We start from the raw sequence: 27,525 nt of genomic DNA on the forward strand, positions 1-27,525 counted from the left end.
CTCTGTGAAGCAGGCATTGCTATCCTACAGGTTGGGAAAAGAGGGCCAGAGAGGATCAGTGACTTGCTCACGGTCGCACGGCCTGGAAGACATGGAGAGCTGGACCAGCACGCACAGACCCTAATCACTGGGACGTGCTGGGCGGGGGCTGCCTCCGTGAGGTGTGTGTCTCCGGTCGCCCCGCCCCCGGTGTGTGCGGAGGAGGAGGCGGGGACTACAAATCCCGGCAGCCCGGGCGCGGGCGCTGTGAGGGCCGCAGAGGGCGGGTGGGGCTTGCGGCGCGCACGGAGGGACTGCGGCAGTGTCGGAGCCGCGCCGAGCCTGGTCGCCCAGGTGCCCCGCCCGCGCCAGCCCTGCTCCAGCCCCGCGCCAGCCCAGCGCCCCCCGCCCCGGGCTACCCGGACCGCGCCCCCGCCCAGGGCCTTGCGCACGCCGGGGCCCAGGCCGAGGGCCGCAGCGCCGGGGCCGGCGATGAGCGCGAGGAGCCGGCATGAGCGCAGGTGAGTGCGGAGCCCGGGTCGGCCCTGAGCCCGGCTAGGTTCCTGGCCAGCCCGTCGTCGTCGCCCCTTCGAGAGAGAAGGGAGGCGACGCCCCCCACCGCGGGGTCGCGAGCCCAGGGAGCGGGCCCTGGTTGGGGACCCTGGCCCGTCCGCTCCCTTTTGACGGGGACTCGGCCCCGGTTTCTTCCCAGAGACGCCGGGGCTGGGGATGGCGCCGCCGCTCGCAGCCGGTCCCTCCCCTCCCCTGCACCCCGCAGCCGCGGGATTGGAAGCCGGGCGCTTGTGCAAGACGGTCCTGGGGCCGTGCGGGGACGGGGAGGCCACCCCACGCCCACTTAATCGGATCCCACCCCGCGTGACGGATGTCCAGGTGGGGGAGGCGGCTGCATCCTCGGGCCTCTGGGCAACCCCTCTGGGTTGAATGAATGAATGAATGGGGTTGGGGAAGTCGGGACTCCATTTCCTGGGTAGATGTCCTGGGCCACAGCGCCACTCCTGACCCCCCTGCCTCAGGCCCCCAGAGAAAACCCGTCACACCCAGGGCCAAGGGCCACACCCTCCAGGCAACCCTTCCCTGGCCAGATGTCCTACGCCCACTCCTCCAGGGTCTAATTTAAGTCCCACCTGCTGGGAATGGGGCCAGTCCTCCTCCCCTATCCAGAAAGGTCTCATCTCAGTGTCTGTCACTCAGCCCCCAGCCCCACAGCCTAGAGTGCACCTCCGGCGAGAGAGGGGAAAGAGTGAGGAAAGACGGCCCCTAGAATCGAGATCCAAAGATGGGAAGACGGTTCACACACACTCCCGCCCCAGCCTGGCAGAAGACAGGAGCTCCCTGCCGCCGGGAACCACAGCCAGGGAGGAGGCAGCCGCCCTGGGCCGCTGCCAGGTCACCAGCAGGAAGCTGAGGCTTCCGCAGGAAATAAGAGGTCCCAAATGGCTCTAGCCCCTCTGCTCCACAGTGCTGGTGACATTGCCTCGAGCTGTGACCTCAGACGAGGTTCAAGTCCAGTCTTGGCCCCTCATAGCTGTGTGACTTTGTGCTTGTTAATCCACTTCTCTGGGCCTCGTTTTAAATGGGAATCCTAATCTGTACTTTTCATGGAATGGCTTTGGGAAAGAATGTGCCCATTCAGACACACTCATTTCCAGCTTCTCCCCTTTCAATCTCTATGACCCTGGACAAGGGATTCACATGCTGTTCCTCAGTTTCCCCAACTGTACAATGGGGATAATAATAGTCACTACACCAGAGGGTTGTGTGTGAAGCTTCATTGAGTTGGCACACTGAAGGGCTTCCACAGGGCATGGTGAGCGCTCCATGGGAGTTGCTGTTAATCAGAAGAGCAATGACAGGCCAGGCGTGGTGGCTCACGCCTGTAATCCCAGCACTTTGGGAGCCTGAGGCGGGCGGATTACTTGAGGTCAGGAGTTCAAGACCAGTCTGGCCAACATGGGGAAACCCTGTCTCAACTAAAAATACAACAATTAGCTGAGTGTGGTGGCGTGTGCCTGCAGTCTCAGCTACTTCAGGAACTGAGGCAGGAGAATCGCCTGAACTTGGGAGGTGGAGGGTGCAGTGAGCCGAGATCTCGCCACTGCACTCCAGCCTGGGAGACCGGGGGAGACTCCATCTCACAAAAAAGAAAAAAAAAAAAAAAGCAATGCCATCATGAAGGTGCTCTTGCGCGACCCCCCTCCCACAGCCTGCGGGTGCCTATTCTGGGCTGGTCTGAGCTGGTGAGTGCTCAGATACCCTCCTGCAGAAGCCCTGGGGAGACTGGGCTGTGGCTGGGGATAAACAGATGTACTGCAGGGGAGAGTGCCCTGGGCGTGATCCTTGCAGGGAGGGGCTCTGGAGGTTTCCACAGCTGTGACTTCCTCCCTCAAGTTCTGCTCCCCTTTTCCTCCTTGCCAAGGTTGACTGAGAGAGTGTCATTGTGAAGTGACAGTCATACTATTGACATGAGGAAGAACTTCCCAGGGGTACCGCTGTTTACATACTGGGGACCCCACCCTCTTTATGAAGAACCTTTTCTTCATAAAGAGTCTCGAGGCCGGGCATGGTGGCTCACACCTGTAATCCCAGCACTTTGGAAGGCTGAGGTAGGAGGATCAGCATGAGGCCAGGAGTTCAAGATCAGCCTGGGCAACAAAATGAGACCCTGTCCCTACTAAAAAAAATTAGCCAGGTGCAGTGGCACCTGCCTGTAGTGCCAGCTACTTGGGAGGCTGAGGCAAGAGTACCTCCTTTAGCCCAGGAGGTCAAGGCTCCAGTGAGCTAGGATCATGCCACTGTGCTCCAGCCTGGGTGACAGAGTGAGACCCTGTCTCTTTAAAAAAAAAAAAAAAAAAAAAAGGAAGAGGCTCAAGCCCTTCTCCGCCCAACTCCCGGCACCTTTGCCTTCAAGCTCTGTTGTGTCCATGAGACAGACATTCATTCAGTCAGTCAGTCAGTCAGTCAATCAGTGTTTCCTGACCCCCCAGTACATGGCAGGTACTGTGAGCAGGAAGGGCAGTGACACCCACCCGAGCCTGATGCTGAGGGGCATGTCAGGAGTAGATGTGCTGGGCAGAGAGGACCTGGGAGTAAGGCCAGCTCTGTTCCAGCTTTGAGACAAGTCTGAGGGCAACCGCCCCAGAGGCTCAGTGCTCTTGTTTGTCAAACTGGGTAAGGGAGCCCACCTTGTGTGTCGGTGGGGGAGGAAATCAAATCAGCACCGCAGCTCCTTTCCCATCATCCCTGAGCCCTCTGGGCTGTTGGCCTGAGGGCTTTTTTTTTTTTTTTTTTGAGTCTCGCTCTGTCCCCCAGGCTGGAGTGCAGTGGTGTGATCTCAGCTCACTGCAAGCTCCGCCTTCTGGGTTCACGCCATTCTCCCGCCTCAGCCTCCCAAGTAGCTGGGACTACAGGCGCCCGCCACCACGCCTGGCTAATTTGGTTTTTGTGTTTTTAGTAGCGACAGGGTTTCACCGAGTTAGCCAGGATGGTCTCAGCTAGTCTCCATCTCCTGACCTCGTGATCCGCCCGCCTTGGGCTCCCAAAGGGCTAGGATTACAGGCGTGAGCCACCGCGCCTGGCCGGCCTGAGGGTTTTAAGGTACAGGGAGCAACTGTTGAATGGGCCTAGGGAGCCGTGGGGCAGCCAGGGCTTCAGATAGGGTGATGTGAAAGGATAAGAGAGCCTGGGAGATGGATAAGCAGAAGCCACGCCCCCCTGGCCTGAGAGCCGGGTCCTGCCCACCTGTCCAGGCAACCCACCCCCCCGCCCCCGCCCGGGAACTTCCAATGCTCCTGCCTCCCTGTGTGCTGGATGCTTCGGAGCTATCATCCTAGAGATGAGAAATGGAAGCCCAGAGAGGCAAAGGCACTTGCTGTATGAAACACAGCATCAAAAAAGAAATTCTTAGGAATAAATGATGGGCAAAAAGACAAAACCCTGTCTCTGCAAAAAAAATTATCTGGGCGTGGTGGCGTGTGCCTGTAGTCCTAGCTGTTTGGAGGCTGAGGTGGGAGAATCGCTTGAACCTGGGAGGTCAAGGCTGCAGTGAGCTATGATCGCAACACTGCACTCCAGCCTAGGTGACAGAGAGACACTCTGTGTCAAAAAGACTTATACACTGAAAACTGTAAGCTGGGCATGGTGGCTCACGCCTGTAATCCCAGCACTTTGGGAAGCCGAGGCTACAAGAGTGATAAATGAATAATGAATAATGAATGAATGAATGAATGAAAGGAGATCACAACCGAGGTTACCTGGCAGGGTTGATACGTTAGCTATGTAAATAGAGCCAGGGCAAGGTGACCCTGTGCACAGTGAGCCCTCTAGGAGTGTTGAAGCCAGAGTGCTTGGGGATGGGGCTGCTCAGAGGCTGAGGGTGCTGTGCCCACAGCAGCTGCCTGGGGCACTCTGGACTCTTTGGGTAGAAATTTTAGAAGGACTCGCTGGGCGCGGTGGCTCACGCCTGTAATCCCAGCACTTTGGGAGGCCGAGGCGGGCGGATCATGAGGTCAGGAGATCGAGACTATCCTGGCTAACACGGTGAAACCCCGTCTCTACTAAAAATACAAAAAATTAGCTGGGCGTGGTGGCGGGCCCCTGTAGTCCCAGCTACTCGGGAGGCTGAGGCAGGAGAATGGCGTGAACCCGGAAGGCAGAGCTTGCAGTGAGCCAAGATTGCGCCACTGCACTCCAGCCTGGGTGACAGAGCGAGACTCGGTTTCAAAAAAAAAAAAAAAAAGAAATTTTAGAAGGGCTCAGATTGGGGGATGGAGGAGGGAGCCCAGAAAATCAGCAGCCTACCCCGCACCCGCCCAGCTTCCCCAGCCTGCTTACTGAACTTCTCCAGAGGCTCTTGTGAAACCACAGATGCCCAGCGCCACCCCTACCCCCGCCTGAGGAGTTGGTCCAGCCAGTCTGGGGAGGGCCCTGGCATCTGCATGTGTAAAAGGTGCTCCAGGTGGTCTGGGACCATAGAGGAACCCTGACAGAGGCTGTCCAAGGGCGGGGGTGGTGAGCTCTACCCCCTCTGGAGCCCCAGAACATCCACTGGCTGCCTGTCCTGCTAAGGCCACAGCTCTACAGCACAGGAGGAAGGAGTGAAAAGAATGTCTGTGGCCGGGCGCAGTGGCTCAGCCTGTCAGCCCAGCACTCAGGGAGGCAAGGCGGGCGGATCACCTGAGGTCGGCAGTTTGAGACCACCCTGACCAGCATGGTGAAACCCCGTCTCTACTGAAAATACAAAACTTAGCTGGGCGCCTGTAATCCCAGCTACTCTGGAGGCTGAGGCAAGATAATCACTTGAACATGGGAGACGGAGGTTGTAGTGAGCCGAGATCATGCCATTGTATTCCAGACTGGGCGACAGAGCAAGACTTCATCTTGAAAAAAAAAAAAAAAAAGAGAATATCTGCAATAGAACCACCTGATACCATTCCCCAAGTCTCAGTTTACCCATCTGTAAAGATAGGCCTGCAGGACTGACCTTTTATCAGTCCAGACTTGACTTTGCATCTCCTCACTGCCAGACCTGGGCTGGGCACGGGGATCGAATGAAGATAAGCAGCCCTGACCCCTGCCCTCAGGGTGGGGACTGGGTGAGGATAGAAAAGTGAGACCCAGAGCTCCAAGGAAGCTAATGGCCGGATGCACAAGCACTGTGGGGGCTTGGGGCACTGACCAGTCCCCATTCTCCAATTCTAGGCCATACCCAGCAGAGAGACCCACACATGCAAGGAAACAAGACACTATTGGCCAAGCACAGTGGCTCACGCCTGTAATCCCAGCACTCTGGGAGGCCAAAGTGGGCAGATCTCTTGAGGTCAGGAGTTCGAGACCAGCCTGGCCAACATGGTGAAACCCCATCTCTACTAAAAATACAAAAATTAGCTGGGCATGGTGGTGCATGCCTATAATCCCAGCTACTCGGGAAGCTGAGGCAGGAGAATCGCTTGAACCTGGGAGGCAAAGGTTGCAGTGAGCCGAGATCATGATGCGACTGCACTCCGGCCTGGGTGACAGAGTGACACTCCGTCTCAAATAAAAAAAAAAAAAAGGATACTGTGAGTAAGAACCGACAGGAAGAAGAGCCAGATAAAGGACACAGGAAGACATGAGCTTTGGGCTCTATCAGACCAGGTGCTTATCGTTTTGTGTTTTGTTTTGTTTAGTTTTTTGAGATGGAGTCTCACTCTGTTGCCCAGGCTGGGGTGCAGTGGCGTGATCTTGCCTCACTGCAACCTCCACCTCCCAGGTTCAGGTGATTCCCCTGCCTCAGCCTCCTGAGTAGCTGAGATTACAGGCATGCGCTGCCACGCCCAGCTAATTTTTTTTATTTTTAGTAGAGATGGGTTTCACTGTGTTAGCCAGGTTGGTCTCGAACTTCTAACCTCAAGTGATCCACCCGCCTCGGCCTCCCAAAGTGCTGGGATTACAGGCGTGAGCCACCACGCCCAGGCTGATGTTTATTGTTTTTAAGGAAGCAAGAGGAGGAGGCACCTCCCCAAATGACCTTTCTCTTTTCTGTCCACAGACAGCAGCCCTCTCGTGGGCAGCACGCCCACCGGTTATGGGACCCTGACGATAGGGACATCGATAGATCCCCTCAGCTCCTCAGTTTCATCCGTGGTAAGTGCGCAGAGTGGGGTGGGGAAAAGCTGCAGGGGGTCAATGCCCAGGCCCACCCAGACACCCCAACTTCCTACTCCAGCCCCGTCCCCACCCCGACCTGGACCCTCTCCCGCTGCATTCGCAGAGGCTCAGCGGCTACTGTGGCAGTCCATGGAGGGTCATCGGCTATCACGTCGTGGTCTGGATGATGGCTGGGATCCCTTTGCTGCTTTTCCGTTGGAAGCCCCTGTGGGGGGTGCGGCTGCGGCTCCGGCCCTGCAACCTGGCCCACGCCGAAACACTCGTCATCGAAATAAGAGACAAAGAGGTGAGAGTCCGATTGAGCCTGGGGCTAGAGAAGCGCAGTGAGGGTCAGGGTCGGGGGTGGAGGATGCTTGGGTGCCAACCCGGCCACTGACTTTCCGTGGGACATTAGGCAGGTCCTGCTCTTCTCTGAACCTCAGCTTTCCCATCTGAGCATTGGGCAGAAGGGACTGGTCGCGTGGTTTCTGGAGGGCTCTCCATAGCCTTGATTTCTGCGTCCTCCAGCAGGGGCCCCCTGGCCGTGGGACAGGGCCTGGGAGGGGAGGGGACTCTTCTGAGACTGAGTCCACACCTCTGTGTTCCAGGATAGTTCCTGGCAGCTCTTCACTGTCCAGGTGCAGACCGAGGCCATCGGCGAGGGCAGGTGAGGCAGCCCCATCGCCCCTTCCCAGAAGCCCCTGCTACCCAGGCCTCCCCAACTTCCCCAACCCTCGGCGCCCCCATAAAGACTGACTCTGGCGCCTCCCATCCTAGGGAGGGAAGGTGGCTCTGTGAGCACAGGGAGGTGCCAGGGCAGCTCCCAGACCTCGAGAGTAACCCTCACCCCCTTCCCCAGCCTGGAGCCGTCCCCACAGGCCCAGGCAGAGGATGGCCGGAGCCACGTGGCAGTTGGGGCGGTACCAGAGGGTGCCTGGAAGGATACGGCCCAGCTCCACAAGAGCGAGAAGGCGGTGAGTGTCAGATAGGTGGGTCCTGAAAACGTCCTTGCCCCTCTCTCGGCCTCAGTTTCATGATCTGTGCAATGGGAGAGTCAGACTTCATGTTCTCCAACCACCTTTTGGTTCTCTTGTCCCAAACATCCAGGATGCTGTCTGAGCACGTTTACACTTTCAGGCCCCTCCCCACTTCTCCGTCTGGTGACACCAGTCCCTGCCCCCTACCCCCTATCCCTGAGCTCCCAGCATAAGCACACTTCTGGGGCCGGGGCCAGCTTCCAACCTATCCTCTCCTCTCTCCCACCCAGAAGCGGGTGCTGCGGTATTACCTCTTCCAGGGCCAGCGCTATATCTGGATCGAGACCCAGCAAGCCTTCTACCAGGTCAGGTAGGAGTCAGGGCCTGTGTGGCTCATGTTACCTCCCAGAGTGGCACTGGTTTGGGCACAGACGGTGGCATGGCATGGCCTGGGCTCCCCTCTCACCTCTGATGCTTTTGCTGTCTGACACCTTGGGCAGGTTACTGAGCCCCTCCAGGCCTGGGATCTCTGTCTGTAAATAGGGCATGAAGATAACTTCTGCCTCCTAGGATTGTTTTGACGGTGAAATAGATAATAATTCACATAGAGCTTGGCACCGAATGTGGTCCAAGGTGACACCACTGTGAATCAGACCATCAGCTCTGGACTCAGACCGTCCGCTCAGGGTTTAGTCACTGCTCTGCCACCTACAAAAGGCTTAAGAAACATGAGCTCGGGCCGGGCGCGGTGGCTCACCCCTGTAATCCCAGCACTTTGGGAGGCCAAGACGGGTGGATCACGAGGTCAGGAGTTCAAGACCAGCCTGGCCAAGATGCTGAAACCCCGTCTCTACTAAAAACACAAAAATTAGGTGGGCGTGATGGCACGTGCCTGTAATCCCAGCTACTCGGGAGGCTGAGGCAGGAGAATCCCTTGAACCCGGGCGGCAGAGGTTGCAGTGAGCCAACATCGCGCCACTGCACTCTAGCCTGGGTGACAGAGCATGACTCCATCTCAAAAAAAGAAAAAGAAAAAGAAACACAAGCTCACCACACACCTTTGTGTGTGTGTGTGTGTGTGGTTTTTTGGGTTTTTTGTTTTTTAAGATGGAGTTTCGCTCGTTGCCCAGGCTGGAGTGCAATGGCACGTTCTCAGCTCACTGCACCTCAGCCTCCTGAGTAGTTGGGATTACAGGTGCATGCCACCACACCCAGCTAATTTTTGCATTTTTCGTAGGGACGGGGTTTCACCATGTTGGCCAGGCTGTTCTCAAATACCTGACCTCAGGTGATCCACCCACCTCAGCCTCCCAAAGTGCTGGAATTACATGCATGAGCCACCGGGCCCTGCTCACACACCTTCGTTTGAATGCTGCAGAAGCAGACCCCCAGACGAGGGCCCAAGGGCAGGGAGTTTGTTTTGAAGCTGGTCCCAGGCAGTGCTGGGGAAGGGACGGAAGCACGGAGGGAGGTTATGTTGGCTGCCGCAGCTGTGGACACCCGGAGTTCAGTCGCCTGGGGATCTCCTTGGGCCAGTGTAGACCACACACCTCTGGGCGACCTCACGCAGGGAGCGAGGGAACTGGGACAGTTACCCATCAATTCCCTGCCATTATCAGTCATGGGACACAAAGTCTTCCACGCGTTCCGGGCTCACAGGCAGAGGATTCACATGCAGCCAGAAGGCCTCAGGTAAAGACAGGTGTTTTCAGGGTCCAGCTGTCATGTGGAGGTGAGGCAGAGGGGAGATGGGGATGGCAGCAACAGCGTCTGCTGCATGATGGGGATAATAGCAAAAATCACTCACGCATTCATCACTTAGCAAGTGGCAGGCACGTCCAAAGCAGTCCGCGAGGCTTGCCCCACTTAATCCGCCCGTGGCCCTATGTGGTAGGTGCTGTCACTGCCCCCGTTTTGCAGATGAGAAAACTGAGGCACAGAGAGGTTAAGTGACTTGCCCAAGGTATCATCAGTGTAAATAGTGCCCTTATCACTAAATAACAGCTACTCTTTTCACTGTTCATATTATTAGCATCATCTCTCGCTGTTCTTCTTCAGTGACTTGGTTTGGAGCCCAGTGAGAGGAACAAAAGGGCAAAGCCAAGCCTTGGGTTCAAGGGGGGCTTACTTGCTCCCAGGAGCTCAGTGTGGCAGAACAGGGATGGGGGGCCTAGAGCCCATAGTCTCCAGCCTGCACAGTGTGGGGGATGCAGACCTCAGGCCCCATGGCCCATGCGTGTCCCCTCGCACCCACCCCCAGCCTCCTGGACCACGGCCGCTCTTGTGACGACGTCCACCGCTCCCGCCATGGCCTCAGCCTCCAGGACCAAACGGTGAGGTCAGTGCTGCCCTGGGCCAGGGTGCCCTGAGAACTGGAGCTCCTTGTGTTGCCCCCCAGTGTGGTTGCCTTCCAGTCACCTGCCTTCTCTGGGCTTCAGTTTCCCCAGCTGTAAAATGGGGAGCTCCTTCACTCTGGGAGGGCCCAGCCACAGCTCCTCCTTCTGATGGCTTGGCCTCATCCCCTCTTCCAGGAAGGCCATTTACGGCCCCAACGTGATCAGCATACCGGTCAAGTCCTATCCCCAGCTGCTGGTGGACGAGGTAGGGCTGTCCCTGGGTCTTGCCCCAGCCCTGGCCTGGTGTGCTGTGTGACCTTGGCCCAGGGCTTGCCTCCTCTGGGCCACTTTATGGTGGCAACCAGACCAGCTGTCCCCTTCTCCATAGTGGATCGTCATCTCAGAACCTGCCGCAGTCAGCCCAGCCAGAGAGACCAGGTCCAGGAATTGGAGGTTCTGCCCAAGGCTTGGGTCACAGATTGGGGCCCCACTTGCAGGGATTGGAGGCCAAGAGGCAAATCCACGCAGCCTGAGCACCTACGGGGTCCCCAGAGACACGCCCTAGAGCCGGGGTCCTCTCTGTGCGTCCTCCACTTTCATGCTCCCAACAGTCCCGTGGGTTGGGCCTGGGACTGCACTGTTCACACCTGAGAAATGCAAGCTTCAGCTGGAGGCTGTGACATGGCCAAGGTCACACATGGACAAAGAGAAGCCAGTGATCTGGACACAACTAGAATAAAGTGTGAACATCCCAGCCCTCTGATCGGGGGCAGGCACCATGAAAGAGATCTTTGAGTCTGGCCCCATATAAATCAGTCTGTCACTTAGAAGCTATGTGGTTTTTTGTTTTTTGGTTTTTTTTGAGACAGAGTTTTGCTCTTGTTGCCCAGGCTGGAGTGCAATGGCGTGATCTCGGCTCACTGCGACGTCCACCTCCTGGGTTCGAGAGATTCTCCTGCCTGAGCCTCCTACGTAGCTGGGACTACAGGCGCCTGCCACCACGCCCAGCTAATTTTTTTTTTTTTTTTTTTTTTTTTTTTTTTTTTTTTTTTTTTTTTGTATTTTTAGTAGATACGGGGTTTCACTATGTTGGCTAGGCTGGTCTCGAACTCCTGACCTCAGATGACCCACCTGCCTCAGCCTCCCAAAGTGCTGGAATTATAGGCATGAGCCACCGCACCTGGCTGGAACTATGTGGTTTCAGGCCAGTGGCTTAACCTGTCCATGCCTTGGTTTCCTCCTCTGTAGAACGGAGCTAATGGTGACAGCCGCCTTGTGGAATTGTCATTGCCATTGGATGACACTTAGATAAAGCACTTGGCATGTAGTGGGGGGTTCAGTAAATACCCTCATCCTATTTATTTGTTTATATTTTTTTGAGATAGGATCTCGCTCTGTCACCCAGGCTGGAGTGCAGTGGCGCAATCTCAGCTCACTGCAACCTCCACCTCCTCGGCTTAAGTGATCCTCCCACCTCAGCCTCCTGAGTAGCTGAGAGCATAGGCACAGGCCACCCCATCAGGCTCATTTTTGTATTTTTTGTTGAGATGGGGTTTCGCCATGTTGCCCAGGCTGGTCATAAACCCTTGTCCTCTTTAGAGCAGAGAAACTGAGGGCCCTGGGGATGTCTGGGTGGGTGGGGACGGGATTGACCAGGAGAAAGGCCTGGCTCCAGTCCTTTGGCAGCCACTGGGCCCTCTGCTCCCATGGGCACGGGACACCCAGCCTGTGGCTGGGCTGCCCTGGGGGACGCGGCCCTGACGCTGCCTCCTTCCCCTCCCCCAGGCACTGAACCCCTACTATGGGTTCCAGGCCTTCAGCATCGCGCTGTGGCTGGCTGACCACTACTACTGGTATGCCCTGTGCATCTTCCTCATTTCCGCCATCTCCATCTGCCTGTCGCTGTACAAGACCAGAAAGGTGAGTGCCATAAGGTGGGCGGGGACGGGGCAGGTGGGTCCCCAGGGGCCCCCACCCACTCACGGCCCTCTTGTCCCCTTCCCACAGCAAAGCCAGACTCTACGGGATATGGTCAAGCTGTCCATGCGGGTGTGCGTGTGCCGGCCAGGGGGAGGTGAGGAGCTAGGGCCCAGGGGGCGGGGGCAGGAGCGGGAGGGTGGGGGGGGCATGGCTGGGGCTGGCCCCACCTAGCTGAGCTCCTCTCCTGCCTGCCTGCAGAGGAAGAGTGGGTGGACTCCAGTGAGCTAGTGCCCGGAGACTGCCTGGTGCTGCCCCAGGAGGGCGGGCTGATGCCCTGCGATGCCGCCCTGGTGACCGGCGAGTGCATGGTGAATGAGAGCTCTCTGACAGGTGAGCCCCCAGCCTCTGGCCTGCAGCTTCCTTCCTCCCCTGCCAGCCAACCCTTTGCCCTGCAGCAAAAGTTTTCATTTGAGTTTCCTTTTCCTTTTTTTTTTTTTTTTTTTTTTTTTGAGACGGAGTTTCACTCTGGCGTCCAGGCTGGAGTGCAGTGACATGATCTCAGCTCACTGCAGCCTCCACCCCCCAGGTTCAAGTGATTCTCGTGCCTCAGCCTCCTGAGTAGCTGGGACCACAGGTGCATACTACCACACCCAGCTAATTTTTGTATTTTTAGTAGAGATGGAGTTTCACTATGTTGCCCAGGCTGGTCTTGAACTCCTGACCTCAGGTTATCTACCCACCTCGGCCTCCCAAGGTGCTGGGATTTCAGGCATGAGCCACTGCACCGGCCTCCTCTTCTTTTTCTCTCAAGTAACAATCCTGGCTTTAGGACTTGCTAACCTCACACCCTTGGGCCGTTAACCACTTAACAGCTGTGTACCTCAGTTTCCTCTTCTGTAAGATGGCTGTCAGTCACTCCTCCTCGACAGAGTTGTGCAAAGCGCTTAGCGGCATGAGAGGTGCCGCATCAATGGCCAGCCACCCGGTGCATCTGAGCTATTTTTTTTTTTGAGATGGAGTTTCACTCTTGTTGCCCAGGCTGGAGTGCCATGGTGCGATCTCAGCTCACTGCGACCTCCACCTCCTGGGTTCAAGCGATTCTCCTGCCTCAGCCACCCAAGTACCTGGGATTACAGGTGTATGCCACCACACCCGGCTAATTTTGTATTTTTAGTAGAGATGAGGTTTCACCATGTTGGTCAGGCTGGTCTTGCACTCCTGACCTCAAGTGATCCGCCCGCCTCAGCCTCCCAAAGTGCTGGGATTAGAGGCATGAGCCACTGCACCTGGCTGCATCTGAGCTGTTTCTATACCAGTGCCCACCTTCAGGTCATAAAGATTCCAGATGGCACAGGAGAGTGGGGAGCCCTCTCCCAGAGTGAGAGACTGGGGGCCCCATTCACTCCCCCACAGTCCTCTTCCCTTCCCCTCCCCAGGGCAGCCACTGTGAAGGGTGTGAGGTGTCTTCCATGCCTTTTTCCGCATAACATGTGTGCACATGGGCTGATTTGCCTCTCCTTTTGTTCTGAATGTGGGATTGTATGCTGTGTATTGTTCCATACTTTGCTTTTTCTCCTGGCATCCTTCCACAAGCACGGATGGCCCCACCTCATGGCTGCATGAGAGTCCACAATACTCATAACTGACTCAAGCGGCCCACTCACCATGAGTATTTAGAATGTGATTTTCCGGCCATTGCAAAGGACGCCACAGGAGCAGCTTTGTCCTGTGTCTCTTGATGTGTGCAAGTATTTCTTTCTCTGAGATGTGTTGTATTTTGGTGGTAGATACTGGAGAGAGTTTACTAAAAACCACAGGATAGTGGTTTTTTTCTAGGGAAGTTTTCTGGCTGGCATTGTATTTGTATCATAATGTTAATAGTAGGCCAGGCACAGTGGCTCGCATCTGTAATCCCAGCACTTTGGCAGGCCGAGGTGGGTGGATTGCCTGAGGTGAGGAGTTCGAAAACAGCCTGGAAAACATGATGAAACCCCATCTTTACCAAAAATACAAAAATTTAGCCAGGTGTAGTGGTGCACGTCTATCGTCCCAGGTACTTAGGAGGCTGAGGTGGGAGGATTGTTTGAGCCTAGGAGGTGGAGGTTGCAGTGAGCCGAGATCGCACCACTGCACTCCAGCCTGGGTGACAGAGTAAGACTCCGTTTCAGAAAACAAAAAAAAAAAGTAGTAATTGTGATCAATATGAATCGTGGGCACACGCCCTGAGCCCAGCCCTCCACAAACTGTCCACACATACACCATCTGCTCATCTCTTGTGAGGCAGACATGGCAGGATTGTCTGAGTCCCTCGCAGGAATGTGCACACAGTAGGTGCTCAATAGTCCCAACCTGCAGGCGTTCAGTAAGGGAGTGCCACTGTTTGCCAGGCAGCCTGCCCAGGGCTTCACAGGGCCATGGCAAGCATGCAGTGCTTTTCTCATTCCAACTCATGGAAATATTTGCCCCCTCCATGGAAATATTTCTCTCCCCTCCCCCTCCTCCTTCCCCCTCCCCTTCCATTCTCCCCTCCCCTCCCCTCCCCTCTCCTCCTTTTGAGACAGAGTTTCACTCTGTTGTCCAGGCTGGAGTGCAGTGGCACGATCTCCAGCTCACTGCAACCTCCACCTCTCTGGTTCAAGTGATTCCTCTGCCTTAGCCTCCCAAGTAGCTGGGATTACAGTTGCCCACCACAACACCCGGCTAATTTTTGTATTTTAGTAGAGATAGAGTTTCACCATGTTGGCCAGCCTGGTCCCGAACTCCTGGCCTCAAGTGATCTGCCTACCTCAGCCTCCCAAAGTGCTGGGATTACAGGCGTGAGCCACCGCATCTGGCCCCTTGTAAATATTTCTGTTGGTTGGAGTTAGAAAAGCACTCCATGCGTGTTATAAAATAATTCAGCAGAAAGAGAATGACTCCCTCAGCCCGCCCCACTGCACACATGATGCCCACACATGCTCTGTCTGACCCCCCCCGCTGGTTCCTGGGAGCTGGCTGCCACCCGCTTCCAGGAGTGTCTCCCTGTGCCTTTATATCTCCGTCCTCTCTGAGCCTCAGTATTCCTCTCTGTAAAATGGGGCTGTGATTTCTTGTTCACACCTGGTTACAGAGTTAACTGAGACTTAGAGCTTGTGGGACAATTCTACACGTAACTTCTGGTTTGCTGGTGGGAGGGAGGGGTGTGGAGTGGTCCTCACACCACATTCCCCGCCAGGAGAGAGCATTCCAGTGCTGAAGACGGCACTGCCGGAGGGGCTGGGGCCCTACTGTGCAGAGACACACCGGCGGCACACGCTCTTCTGCGGGACCCTCATCTTGCAGGCCCGGGCCTACGTGGGACCGCACGTCCTGGCAGTGGTGACCCGCACAGGTATGAGCCAGGAGGCTGGGCTTGAGAGAGATCCTGGGCTCAGCACCCGTGGGAGAGGTGGAGTGGGGCAGGGTGGGACCTGGAACCCTGGACCCCACGCCCACCTCTGCTGCTGCCCTGCTGTGGGACCTCCAGCCTGTTGCCCCCCAAGTGGAGTCTGAGCATTCCCCATCTTAGCAGAAGTTGGGCCAGACTAAGGCCAAGCATTGCAAGATCTGGAGGAGTCGCCGGGGTTACAGTGCTGGAGCGGGCAGGGATGTAGCAGGCAGGCAGGAGCCTTCTCTGTGTCTGGATTTTAAGTGGAACCACCCAATGTTTAGATGCTATCCACTAGTTCCTTGTTTAAAGCCCTTAAAAAGCCTACAAGAGCCGAGCCAGACTTGTCAAGACTCCACACTGCTGATGGCTAATCTCACAAACATCGTGTCTTGCAACTCCAGAGGCACAGGTCGGGAGGGCTATGGGTGGGGAAGACCTGCCCTCACCCTGGCTTTCCTGCCTTGGGGTCCCCGCCTCCTCCCCAGGGTTCTGCACGGCAAAAGGGGGCCTGGTGAGCTCCATCTTGCACCCCCGGCCCATCAACTTCAAGTTCTATAAACACAGCATGAAGTTTGTGGCTGCCCTCTCTGTCCTGGGTGAGTGGCCCCCTGCACCCTCCTCTGCCCATAGCCCCCCCGTCTGGGTCCCAAATCCCACTCAGTCCTTCGCTGTCCCCCCAGCTCTCCTCGGCACCATCTACAGCATCTTCATCCTCTACCAAAACCGGGTAAGCCTTGGGGGTGGGGTGGGGGATGCTGCCAGCAGGGCCCAGGGGCCAACCAGCCAGGTGCTCACATTCATGGTGCCCCCTGCCAGGTGCCTCTGAATGAGATTGTGATCCGGGCTCTGGACCTGGTGACCGTGGTGGTGCCACCCGCCCTGCCTGCCGCCATGACCGTTTGCACGCTCTACGCCCAGAGCCGGCTGCGGAGACAGGGCATTTTCTGCATCCACCCACTGCGCATCAACCTGGGGGGCAAGCTGCAGCTGGTGTGTTTCGACAAGGTGGGTCCACAGGTGGGGTTGGCGCAGGGGAGCAGGACAGCCACAGGTGCCCCAGCCAGGCCTCCACACCCACGTTATTCTCTCAGCAGCACCCACAGGATGCCAGGTCCTGTCTAGGGATGGAAACCCCCAGAGGATCCATCCCCGCCCCCCACCCTACCCCACTCCTGCCCTCACTGGGCTCACGGTCTGGCAGATGAAATGTCTAGAATCATGTATTCATGTGTTCAAGAACTGGTGGGGGGCCAAGCGCGGTGGCTCACGCCTGTAATCCCAGCACTTTGGGAGGCTGAGGCGGATAGATCACCTGAGGTCAGGAGTTCAAGACCAGCCTGACCAACATGGCAAAACCCCGTCTCTACTAAAAATACAAAAGTTAGCCAGGCATGATGGCATATGCTTGTAATCCCAGCTACTCGGGAGGCTGAGGCAGGAGAATCGCAGAGGTTGCAGTGAGCCGAGATCACGCCATTGTACTCCAGCCTGGGCAACAGAGCGAAATTCAAAAAAAAAAAAAAAAAAAATTACTGGTAGGGGCCTGGGGCCCTAGTGTGCATCCCGTGCTGCTCCCAACCCTTGGGGCCCAGCAGTGACCAACACAGGCATCCTTGTGGTCACTGGAGTGTGTGTGTCCCCCACCAAGATAAGTGATCCAGGAGTGCACAAAGGAGCTGCCGGGGTGGGGGGGTGGGCAGTGGGTTTTAGGAAGGAAGCCAATGGGGTAGCCTGATGGATTCTAGATGGGGATACTTCCTTAGAGAGAAGGCAGTCAAGGAAGCCCCCTGAGCAGGTCCCTCAGTGACCTCAGTGAGGGGCAGGTCGGGGAGAAGCAAGGGTAAAAAGCGGGAGTGACATGGCACAGATGTACTGTGTGCCTGGGGCACAGGGAGTGGCGTGGCACAGATGTGCCGTGTACCTGGGCATGGGGAGTGCTGGAGCAGGACAGGGCTGGGTAGGCAGTGGCCTGGTTGACAGAGGCTAGGTGACATTCAGAGGCCGTCGGGGGCCACGGAGAGCTTTTAAACTGGGGAGGGGGCCCAGCGCAGTGGCTTAGGCCTGGAATCCCGGCACTTCAGGAGGCCGAGGCTGGTGGATCATGAGGTCAGGAGTTCAAGACCAGCCTGGCCAATATGGTGAAACCCCGTCTCTACTAAAAATATAAAAAATTAGCCGGGCGCGGTGACATATGCCTGTTGTCCCAGTTACTCGGGAGGCTGAGGCAGGAGAATCACTTGAACCTGGGAGGCAGAGGTTGCAGTGAGCTGAGATCGCGCCACTGCACTCCAGCCTGGGCAACAGAGCGAGACTCCATCTCAAAAAAAAAAAAAATAAACCGAGGAGGGGGATGACCAGATTCCTATAGCTCCCAGGCTAGCCAAGGAGCCAGACGCATACTTGGGCAGTTAGAATCTAGGATGGGGAACGCAGGCACTGACTCGTGCATTCATTCAACAAATATGTTGAGGCTGGGCGTGGTGGCTCATGCCTGTAATCCCAGCACTTTGGGAGGCCAGGGCGGGTGGATTGCCTGACGTTGGGAGTTCGAGACCAGCCTGACCAACATGGTGAAACCCCATCTCTACTAAAAACACAAAAATTAGGTGGGCGAGGTAGTGCGTGCCTATAATACTAGCTACTCAGAAGGCTGAGGCAGGAGAATAACTTGAACCCGGGAGGTGGAGGTTGCAGTGAACTGATTGTGCCACTGCATTCCAGCCCGGGCGATGGAGTGAGACTCCATCTCAAAAAAAAAAAAAAATATATATATATAGAGAGAGAGAGAGAGAGAGAGAGAGCGCAAGCCAACCGTGGGCCAGGTCCTTAACCACAGTGCACAAGTGTGGGGAAGTGAAGAGGCCATGGGTGGGAGCGCAGAGCAAACCACCTGCCCTAACTTGGGAGTTAAGGAGGAAGACACCCTGGAAGAGATGATGCTAGACAGGGAGACAGTGGGGACTGGGGAGGGGACCCCAGCAGAGGGAATCACATGTGCCAAGGACAGCAGGCAAGAAAGGGCATCTTTTGGCTCCAGCTCGAGTTCCTGGGGTTCCCATAGGGTCCGCCGGGCCTGCGGTTTGGAGGCCTAGCTCAGCAGGGCACCCCCATCCCAGGACTCATCAATGCCTCACCCACCTGTCTCCCACAGACGGGCACTCTCACTGAGGACGGCTTAGACGTGATGGGGGTGGTACCCCTGAAGGGGCAGACATTCCTGCCACTGGTCCCAGAGCCCCGCCGCCTGCCTGTGGGGCCCCTGCTCCGAGCACTGGCCACCTGTCATGCCCTCAGCTGGCTCCAGGACACCCCCGTGGGCGACCCCATGGACTTGAAGATGGTGGAGTCTACTGGCTGGGTGAGGAGGCCAAGCAGGTCAGCCCCCTGCCTCTGGGCAGTGGGGCCTAATGAATCCCACCCTGTCTTCCCTCTCCGTCTTCCAGGGTGGTCCCTTATTATGCCCACCATTAATAATAATAGGCCAGGCGCAGTGGCTCATACCTGTAACATGGCTCCCGGCGCTTTGGGAGGCCAAGACGGGAGGATCACTTGAGCCCAGGATCCCAGCCTGACCTACATGGCAAAACCCCATCTCTGCCAAAAATACAAAAATTAGCCGGGCGTGGTGGTACATGCTTGTAGTCCCAGGAGGCTGAGGTGGGAGGATTAATTGATCCCAGTAGGGCGAGGCTACAGTGAGCTGTGATCACGCTACTGCACTCCAGCCTGGGTAACAGAATGAGACCCTGTCTCAAAAAATAATAATAATGATAGGCCAGGTGCAGTGACTCATGCCTGTAATTCCAGCACTGGGAGGCTGAGGTGGGCAGATCACCTGAGGTTGGAAGTTTGAAACCAGCCTGGCCAACATAGTGAAACCCCGTCTCTAATAAAAATACAAAAATTAGCCCAGTGTGGTGGAACATGCCTGTAGTCCCAGCTACTTGGGAGGCTGAGGGCAGGAGAATTGTTTGAAACCAGGAGGCAGAGGTTGCAGTGAGCCGAGATCACACCACTGCACTCCAGCCTAGGTCACAGAGTGAGACTCTGTCTTAAAATAAAAATAACATAATAATAATGGCAAGGCCACAGGCTGAGTGCGTACTATGCAGCAGCGCGCGGCCACGCAGGCCTGCTCTCATTTCTCCTTCCCCAAGCCCTAGCAAGCAAGCTCAAATGGTGCTTCACGGATGCTGAGGCTGGGAGATTTAGAGTAACGTATTCCAGGTCACCCAACAGCTTGTAAGTGGCAAAGCTAGAGTTTGAATTTGAGTCCACCTGGCTCCAAAGCCCACATTCTTAACCCACCATTCAGTCTCCTATGAAGGACATCTTCCCTGAGTCTAGCTCAAATCTCTCTGTGAGCCAAAGCCCCCAGACACCAACCTTCCCTGCCTGCCTGCTAGGTCCTGGAGGAGGAGCCGGCTGCAGACTCAGCATTTGGGACCCAGGTCTTGGCAGTGATGAGACCCCCACTTTGGGAGCCCCAGCTACAGGGAATGGTGAGCTGAGGGGGGCCTGTTGGGTGCAGGGCAGAAGGGTAGCCTCCCCAGCCAGTGCCTCAGCTGCCTCTCCAACCCTGCAGGAGGAGCCCCCGGTGCCAGTCAGTGTCCTCCACCGCTTCCCCTTCTCTTCGGCTCTGCAGCGCATGAGTGTGGTGGTGGCGTGGCCAGGGGCCACTCAGCCCGAGGCCTACGTCAAAGGCTCCCCGGAGCTGGTGGCAGGGCTCTGCAACCCCGAGACAGGTGCAGGGGGCAGCCCCTGAGGCCCCCTGGTTGGGCATTGGCACAGAATGGGGTGGGTGCCCAGCCTCTGTCCCTGCCATCCCCTCCTTGTAACACCTGCCTCTCCCTGGCAGTGCCCACCGACTTCGCCCAGATGCTGCAGAGCTATACAGCTGCTGGCTACCGTGTTGTGGCCCTGGCCAGCAAGCCACTGCCCACTGTGCCCAGCCTGGAGGCAGCCCAGCAACTGACGAGGTGGGCCTGTCCCCTGTCCCACCCACTCTGAGGACTAGGCAGAGGGAGGCTTTCACGCAGGCAGAGCCCAAGGAAGTTGCCCTGCCTGGTGGCTGGGAGAGGGGCCCTGGCCACTGCATGACCTCTGATCCAGGTCTGCCCACCCTCCAGGGACACTGTGGAACGAGAGCTGAGCCTCCTGGGGCTGCTGGTCATGAGGAACCTACTGAAGCCGCAGACAACGCCAGTTATCCAGGCTCTGCGGAGGACCCGCATCCGCGCCGTCATGGTGACAGGTACAATGGCATGTAGGGGCCTGGGCTAGCAGGGCAGAATCTGCCCCTTCCTGGCAGAGAAAAGGGGCACCAGGGATTCCTTTTTGGGGCATCTTTTTGGGCCCTTGCTTCAGGCCAGGTCCTTTTTTTTTTTTTTTTTTTTTTTTGAGACGGAGTCTCGCTCTGTCGCCCAGGCTAGAGTGCAGTGGCGCAATCTCGGCTCACTGCAAGCTCCGCCTCCCGGGTTCATGCCATTCTCCTGCCTCAGCCTCTCCGAGTAGCTGGAACTACAGGCGCCCGCCACCACGCCCGGCTAATTTTTTTGTATTTTTAGTAGAGACGGGGTTTCACCATGGTCTCGATCTCCTGACCTTGTGATCCGCCCGCCTCGGCCTCCCAAAGTGCTGGGATTACAAGCGTGAGCCACCGCGCCCGGCCCAGGCCAAGTCCTTTTTAAACGTTTTGTGAATCTTCACAATATCCCCCCCCCAAGTGGTAATTGTCACCCCTGTTTGACAGATGAGGAAACTGAGGTTCAGAGGAGTGGAGTGACTTCCGAGGAACCCAGGTGTGCTGTCAGACAGCCTGGGTTCCAGGTGGCACCTCTGAGAAATGGGGATAATGACGTCAGCCTCAGAGGCTGTGACAAGCTCAAGGAGCAACAAGAGAAAGATTCTGGCTGGGCACAGTACCTCGTGCCTGTAATCCTAGCACTTTGGGAGGCCAAGGGAGAAGGATCTCTTGAACACTGGAGTTCAAGACCAACCTGGGCAACATGGCAAAACTCCGTCTCTACAAAGAATACCAAAATGGCCGGGCACAGTGTCTCATGCCTGTAATCCCAGCACTTTAGGAGGCCGAGGCGGGCGGATCACTTAAGGTCAGGAGTTCGAGACCAGCCTGGCCAACATAGTGAAACCCTGTCTCTACTAAAAATACAAAAAGTTAGCCAGGCATGGTGGTGGACGCCTGTAATCCCAGCTACTTGGGAGGCTGAGGCAGGAGAATCACTTGAACCCGGGAGGTGGAGGTTGCAGTGAGCTGAGATCATGCCATTTCACTCCAGCCTGGGCAACAGAGAGAGACCCAGTCTCGAAAAAAAAATATTCTAGCTAGGGTGAAACAGCAAGAGCTAAGGGGTCTGTGTCCTTGTCCTCCCCACCCCTGCACACACACATATGTGCACACACATTCATGGGCACTTGGCAGCAGAGTCACACAGCAGTAAGGAGTATATGTAGGCTGGGCGCATGGCTCGTGCCTGTAATCCCAGCACTCTGGGAGGCCGAGGCAGGGCGATCACCTGAGGCCAGGAGTTCAAGACCAGACTGGCCAACATGGTGAAAGCCCATCTCTACTAAAAATACAAAAAAATTAGCCTGGTGTGGTCGCACCCTCCTGTAACCCCAGCTACTCAAGAGGCTGAGGCAGGAGAATTGCTGGAGCCCAGGAGGAAGGAGGTTGCAGTGAGCCAAGATCGAGCCACTGCACTCCAGCCTGGGCAACAGAGAGAGACTCTTGTCTTAAGGAGTATATGTGGAGCTCCAGCCCAGGGCTCCAGTTTCTCCTAAGACCCTTCGATGCCTGGATCTACAGATGAGAAAACTGAGGCAAAGGGATGTTGATAACCTGCCTCAGCTCACTCGGCTGGTGGTGGCGGACGGATTTCATCCAGCCTGTTTTCCCATCTGTAAGGATCAGGATGAGGATGGCCTCCCCGGATAGCCTCAGACCCTCACCTTGCCCCATAACCCCCCAGGGGACAACCTGCAAACAGCGGTTACTGTGGCCCGGGGCTGTGGCATGGTGGCCCCCCAGGAGCATCTGATCATCGTCCACGCCACCCACCCTGAGCGGGGTCAGCCTGCCTCTCTCGAGTTCCTGCCGATGGAGTCCCCCATAACCGTGAATGGCGTTAAGGTGAGGCTAACCCAGAGTTCCAGCTGTACCGCACCCAGTGACCCCATCCCTGTGTCACCTGACCCAGGCCCCAACTCTCCAGGGTGGGCAGGGGGAGCTAAGCTGAGCTTCCTGGGCCCCCAGGATCCTGACCAGGCTGCAAGCTACACCGTGGAGCCAGACCCCCGATCCAGGCACCTGGCCCTCAGCGGGCCCACCTTTGGTATCATTATGAAGCACTTTCCCAAGCTGCTGCCCAAGGTAGGGCTGCCCCCAGCTCCCTGGCCGCCCTGCGCCTCCCCTGCTCTGTCTCCCTCCTCATGGCTCGATCTCCCTGGCGGGTGCCTCAGCCCTCCCCCATCTCCCTGTGCTCCCAGGTCCTGGTCCAGGGCACTGTCTTTGCCCGCATGGCCCCTGAGCAGAAGACAGAGCTGGTGTGCGAGCTACAGAAGCTTCAGTGAGTGCTCGGCAGAGGGTGTGGGCAAGGGCCTGTGGGGACTGAGCTTGTCCATTTGTCTGTTCATCTGTCCTTCCCCAGGGCCCTGTCTCCCTCCTCAGGCACCAGAGAGCTGTCACTCCTCCTCACCAAAAGCAGGCAGGCTCTCCCTGGTCTTTCATGCTAAAAATAATAATTGTAGGCTGCGTGCGGTGGCTTATTCCTGTCATCCCACCTCTTTGGGTGACCGAGGTGGGAGGATCACTTGAGCCCAGGAGTTTGAGACCAGCCTGGGCAACAAAGTGAGACCCCATCTCTTATTAAAAATTTAAAAATTAGCCAGGTGTGGTGACACACCTGTCGTCCTAGCTACTCAAGAGGCTGAGGCAGGAGGGTTGCTTGAGCCTGGGAGGCTGTGGCTGCAGTGAGCCATGATCACACCACTGCACTTCAGCCTGGGCAACAGAGCGAGACTCTGTCTCAAAAAATAGTAATAGACCAGGCGCGGTGGGTCACACCTGTAATCCCAGCACTTTGGGAGGCTGAGGCAGGCGGATCACCTGAGGTCAGGAGTTTGAGACCAGCCTGGCCGACATGGTGAAACCACGTCTCTACTAAAAATACAAAAATTAGTTGGGCATGGTGGCGCACACCTGTAATCCCAGCTACTCAAGAGGCTGAGGGCACTTGGGCAGCAGAGGAGGTTGTAGTGAGCAGAGATCACGCCACTGCACTCTAGCCTGGGCAACAGAGGGAGACTGTCTCAACAAATAATAGGCCGGGCGCGGTGGCTCATGCCTGTAATCCCAGCACTTTGGGAGGCCGAGGTGGGTGGATCACCTGATCAGGAGTTTGAGACCAGCCTGGACAACATGGTGAAACCCCATCTCTACTAAAAATACGAAAAATTAGCCAGGCGTAGCGGCGGGCGTCTGTAATCCCAGCTACTCGGGAGGCTGAGGCAGGAGAATCACTTGAGCCCAGGAGGCAGAGGTTGCAGTGAGCTGAGATCATGCCATTACAGTCCAGCCTGGGCAACAAGAGTGAAACTCCGTCTCAAAAAAATAATAATAATGATAATAATAATTGCATCTATTCACTGAGCGCCTCCTGTACACCAGGCACCATGTGGCATTAAGGGCCCAGCTGTCATCATATTCTGCCAGCCCACCTGTGGGGTGGGTGAGGTCGTTCCCCAGGCCACACCTGCCCACACCTCTCTTCAGGTACTGCGTGGGCATGTGCGGAGACGGCGCCAATGACTGTGGGGCCCTGAAGGCAGCTGATGTCGGCATCTCGCTGTCCCAGGCAGAAGCCTCAGTGGTCTCGCCCTTCACCTCGAGCATGGCCAGTATTGAGTGTGTGCCCATGGTCATCAGGTAAGGCAGGCAGGGACCGGTGGGTGAGGGCTCGGCAGGGCTGGTCAGTCAACCTGGGCCCCCTAATGTCCATGCCCTGCCACCCAGGGAGGGGCGCTGTTCCCTTGACACTTCGTTCAGCGTCTTCAAGTACATGGCTCTGTACAGCCTGACCCAGTTCATCTCCGTCCTGATCCTCTACACGGTGAGTATCTGCAGAGCTCCGTACCCAGAGCTGTCGCAGGACTAGGGAGAGGACACAGCCGTGTGCCTTGGAGCTGGCAGGTCCCAGAATAGATGACTTGGGCCCAGATCCTGACCCTGCCACTCTCCGGCTGTGTGGTTGGAGAGGTGGCAAGGCTCGGGGGAGATGAGAAAAACACCAGGCATGGAGCCTGGTGCCCACTAGGTCCTTACAAATGGCAGCAGCTGTCAGGGGCCAACATCTTGACCACAACTCTGGGAGCTCCCCCAGCTGCAGGGAAGACTGAACAGAGGCAGGGCCAAAACCCTTGCCCCTGCCCCATCCCCACAGGTCTGTCCATTTCCCCAGATGCACTTGCTCTGCCCCATACCTTGGCTGTACCTCCCACACCCTACTTGGAGGAGATCTCCCCTCCCCTGCTCTGGGCATGGCCTGCTCACTGCCAGCAAATGAGGTGACACTGGAGGGCAGCGCACATCTTATACTTGGGTCTGTCCCTGTGTCTGCCTGAAAGCGAGGAGCTTCCTGAGGGCAGGAACTGATGCATGCCCTGGTAGCTATAGGGACTCTGCAAGGCAGAGCCGAAGCCTCCCTATCGGGCCGGGAGTTTGTTACAGGGAGGGAAACCTCTCCTCAGATTTAGGCCCCCAAGGTCAGCACAGGTGCCCTTTCCATCACACCAGGGGTTTGTCCCACATCAAGAGCGGCGCCTCCTCCACTGGGCTGGCAGGAGAGTACTGCCCCCATTAGACTGGGGGATGCCTCACCCATCAGACTCCTTCGGGGCAGGAGTGGGGCCTCTGCTATCAGACTAGGGGCTGCCAGGGCCAGGTCTTAGTTTCCCCTCTGTCCTCCCTTCCCTGTGGCAGATCAACACCAACTTGGGTGACCTGCAGTTCCTGGCCATCGACCTGGTCATCACCACCACAGTGGCAGTGCTCATGAGCCGCACGGGGCCAGCGCTGGTCCTGGGACAGGTGCGGCCACCGGGGGCGCTGCTCAGCGTGCCCGTGCTCAGCAGCCTGCTGCTGCAGGTGGCCCTGGTGACCGGCGTGCAGCTAGGGGGCTACTTCCTGACCCTGGCCCAGCCATGGTGAGTAGGGAGCTGACCGACCACCCCCATCCCGCCCCTTCCCTGTCTACCCCACGTTCGTTCCCTGACCCCCATCCCTGTACCCCAGGTTCGTGCCTCTGAACAGGACAGTGCCCGCACCAGACAACCTGCCCAACTATGAGAACACTGTGGTCTTCTCTCTGTCCAGCTTCCAGTACCTCATCCTGGCTGCAGCCGTGTCCAAGGGGGCACCCTTCCGCCGGCCACTCTACACCAATGGTGCCACTGCAGGCGCGGGTGGGAGATGCTGGCGGAGGGAAGGAGGGAGGAAGGAGTCCTGGGGTTCTGTGGGGAGGCAGGTGGCAGAGAGATGCCGGCTGAGTGGAAGACTGGTGTGCACCTGTGTGTCTGTGGGTCCCGGGGGGCGTGGCTCCTGCCTGAGAGACTCTCCTGCTCCCAGTGCCCTTCCTGGTGGCCCTGGCGCTCCTGAGCTCCATCCTGGTGGGCCTTGTCCTGGTCCCCGGCCTCCTGCAGGGGCCGCTGGCTCTGAGGAACATCACTGACACCTGCTTCAAGCTGCTGCTGCTGGGTCTGGTCACCTTCAACTTCGTGGGGGCCTTCATGCTGGAGGTGGGGCCCGCCCTGGGTCTCAGCAGCGGGAGAGAAGGGAGGTGGGGGTGGATTGACCCCAGCTCAGCCCCAGCTGCCCCTGACACCCTCTCTGCCCTTTGCAGAGTGTGCTAGACCAGTGCCTCCCCGCCTGTCTGCGCCGCCTCCGGCCCAAGCGGGCCTCCAAGAAGCGCTTCAAGCAGCTGGAACGAGAGCTGGCCGAGCAGCCCTGGCCGCCGCTGCCCGCCGGCCCCCTGAGGTAGTGCAGGCCCACGGGCACCCCAGACACTGGAACTCCCTGCCTCTGAGCCACCAACTGGACCCCTCTCCAGCGACGCCACCGCCACCACCTGCCACATCCCTGAGGTTGGCGACTGTCTACACTCCTACCGCGAGACCACCCCCACCTGGGGAAGCGTTGACTGCTGTCCCCCACCTTGGACCATCCCGCGTAGGGATGGCAGCCCCCAACTCCCCTCAGCGCTGCTGTCAGTGTAGCAAATAAAGTCACGATATTTTCCTGGCTGTGCTGTGCCTGTCTCGTACCTGGCACCATAGACCCTCCCACCTGCCCAGGAGGAAATGCACATACCCCTGGGTGCCCAGCTGGCAGCCCCTGCATGTGTCTGCCCCTGGAACCCCCTGGGGGGTTGGTTTTTCAGGCTGGTTTTTCAGCCTGACAACCCCCTGAAACCCCCTGGTTTTTCAGGCTCCATTGGCCAACTCCCCTCTCTGGGCCTCTGTTCCCTCATCTCACAGTAATAATGTTTCCTCTGTGTCCAGCATGTGCCTGGATATTCCGTTTAGCACAGATGAAGACCAAGGTTTGAGTTAGTAGTCAGAGTGGGGCGGATGGATCCCTCATTTCCTAACCTCCACTCCTTTGGGACAAGGGAGTGGGGTTTTGGAGGATTTGTGGGCGCTCCCCATCCCACCTTACCCCTCCACATCCCAATCCACCTTCCACCTCCCCCACCTTACCCCTTACCCCCCCCTTACCTTACCCCTCCCCCCACCTTCCCTCCCCACCTTCCACCTCCAATCCACCTACCCCTCCCCCCCTCCCATCCCACCTTACCCTCCCCATCCCACCTTCCTCCCCCACCTTCCCCTCCATCCACATTATCCACCCCTCCCCCACCTTGCCCTCCCCATCCACCTCTACCCCCTCCCCATCCCACCCAGCATCCGGGGACATGTTTGTGGGCAGTTCCTCCCTGAGATGAAATCCAGGCTCGGAGCCCACATCTCCCAGCCAGAACCACGCGCATCATCCCTCAAGGAAGGGTGGGTACCTCTGAGCTCATCTCACCAGCGGGCCCCTGGCCAAGCCCCTCTGCTCTAGAGAGGCAGCTTGGCCGTCTGGCTCATCTGGGCAGAGGAGAACAGGAAAGACCGGCTGTTTCCTGCCTTCCAAAAGCCCTGGCCAACCTCATTCCTGGAACCCCTGGTGCTATCCCCAGGC

At 57.3% G+C, this 27,525-nt stretch overlaps 1 protein-coding gene across 4 annotated transcripts; it reads left to right on the top strand.

Moving 5' to 3' along the window:
• Window positions 1-285: 285 nt before the first annotated feature.
• ATP13A2 (ATPase cation transporting 13A2) lies at window positions 286-26,584 on the top strand. Of its 4 annotated transcripts, none has more exons than XM_032759068.2 (29): window positions 286-500; window positions 6,527-6,621; window positions 6,749-6,931; window positions 7,233-7,291; window positions 7,484-7,598; window positions 7,892-7,971; window positions 9,862-9,939; window positions 10,133-10,202; window positions 11,723-11,857; window positions 11,945-12,011; window positions 12,116-12,247; window positions 15,072-15,227; window positions 15,752-15,862; window positions 15,947-15,993; window positions 16,083-16,271; window positions 18,418-18,624; window positions 19,673-19,768; window positions 19,852-20,011; window positions 20,125-20,245; window positions 20,396-20,520; window positions 22,259-22,419; window positions 22,543-22,659; window positions 22,776-22,855; window positions 24,061-24,213; window positions 24,301-24,397; window positions 25,267-25,490; window positions 25,579-25,730; window positions 25,912-26,081; window positions 26,186-26,584. In XM_032759068.2, the coding sequence occupies exons 1-29, from the start codon at window positions 491-493 to the stop codon at window positions 26,321-26,323; spliced, it is 3,528 nt and encodes a 1,175-aa protein (XP_032614959.1). In that variant the 5' UTR covers window positions 286-490; the 3' UTR covers window positions 26,324-26,584. The 4 variants fall into 4 exon arrangements, with proteins under 4 accessions (XP_032614959.1, XP_058300148.1, XP_032614960.1 ...); XM_058444165.1 differs by having other exon boundaries at window positions 19,912-20,011; XM_032759069.2 differs by having other exon boundaries at window positions 7,895-7,971.
• Window positions 26,585-27,525: the final 941 nt, after the last annotated feature.

The sequence above is a fragment of the Hylobates moloch genome, unplaced genomic scaffold (assembly GCF_009828535.3).
Source record: "Hylobates moloch isolate HMO894 unplaced genomic scaffold, HMol_V3 SCAFFOLD_9, whole genome shotgun sequence".
NCBI lineage: Eukaryota > Metazoa > Chordata > Mammalia > Primates > Hylobatidae > Hylobates > Hylobates moloch.

Coding starts and splice junctions, on each gene's coding strand:
- ATP13A2 (XM_032759068.2), top strand. Junction 7,292..7,483: donor GAGGCCATCGGCGAGGGCAG/GTGAGGCAGCCC, acceptor CCCCTTCCCCAG/CCTGGAGCCGTCCCCACAGG. Junction 11,858..11,944: donor CGCTGTACAAGACCAGAAAG/GTGAGTGCCATA, acceptor CCCTTCCCACAG/CAAAGCCAGACTCTACGGGA.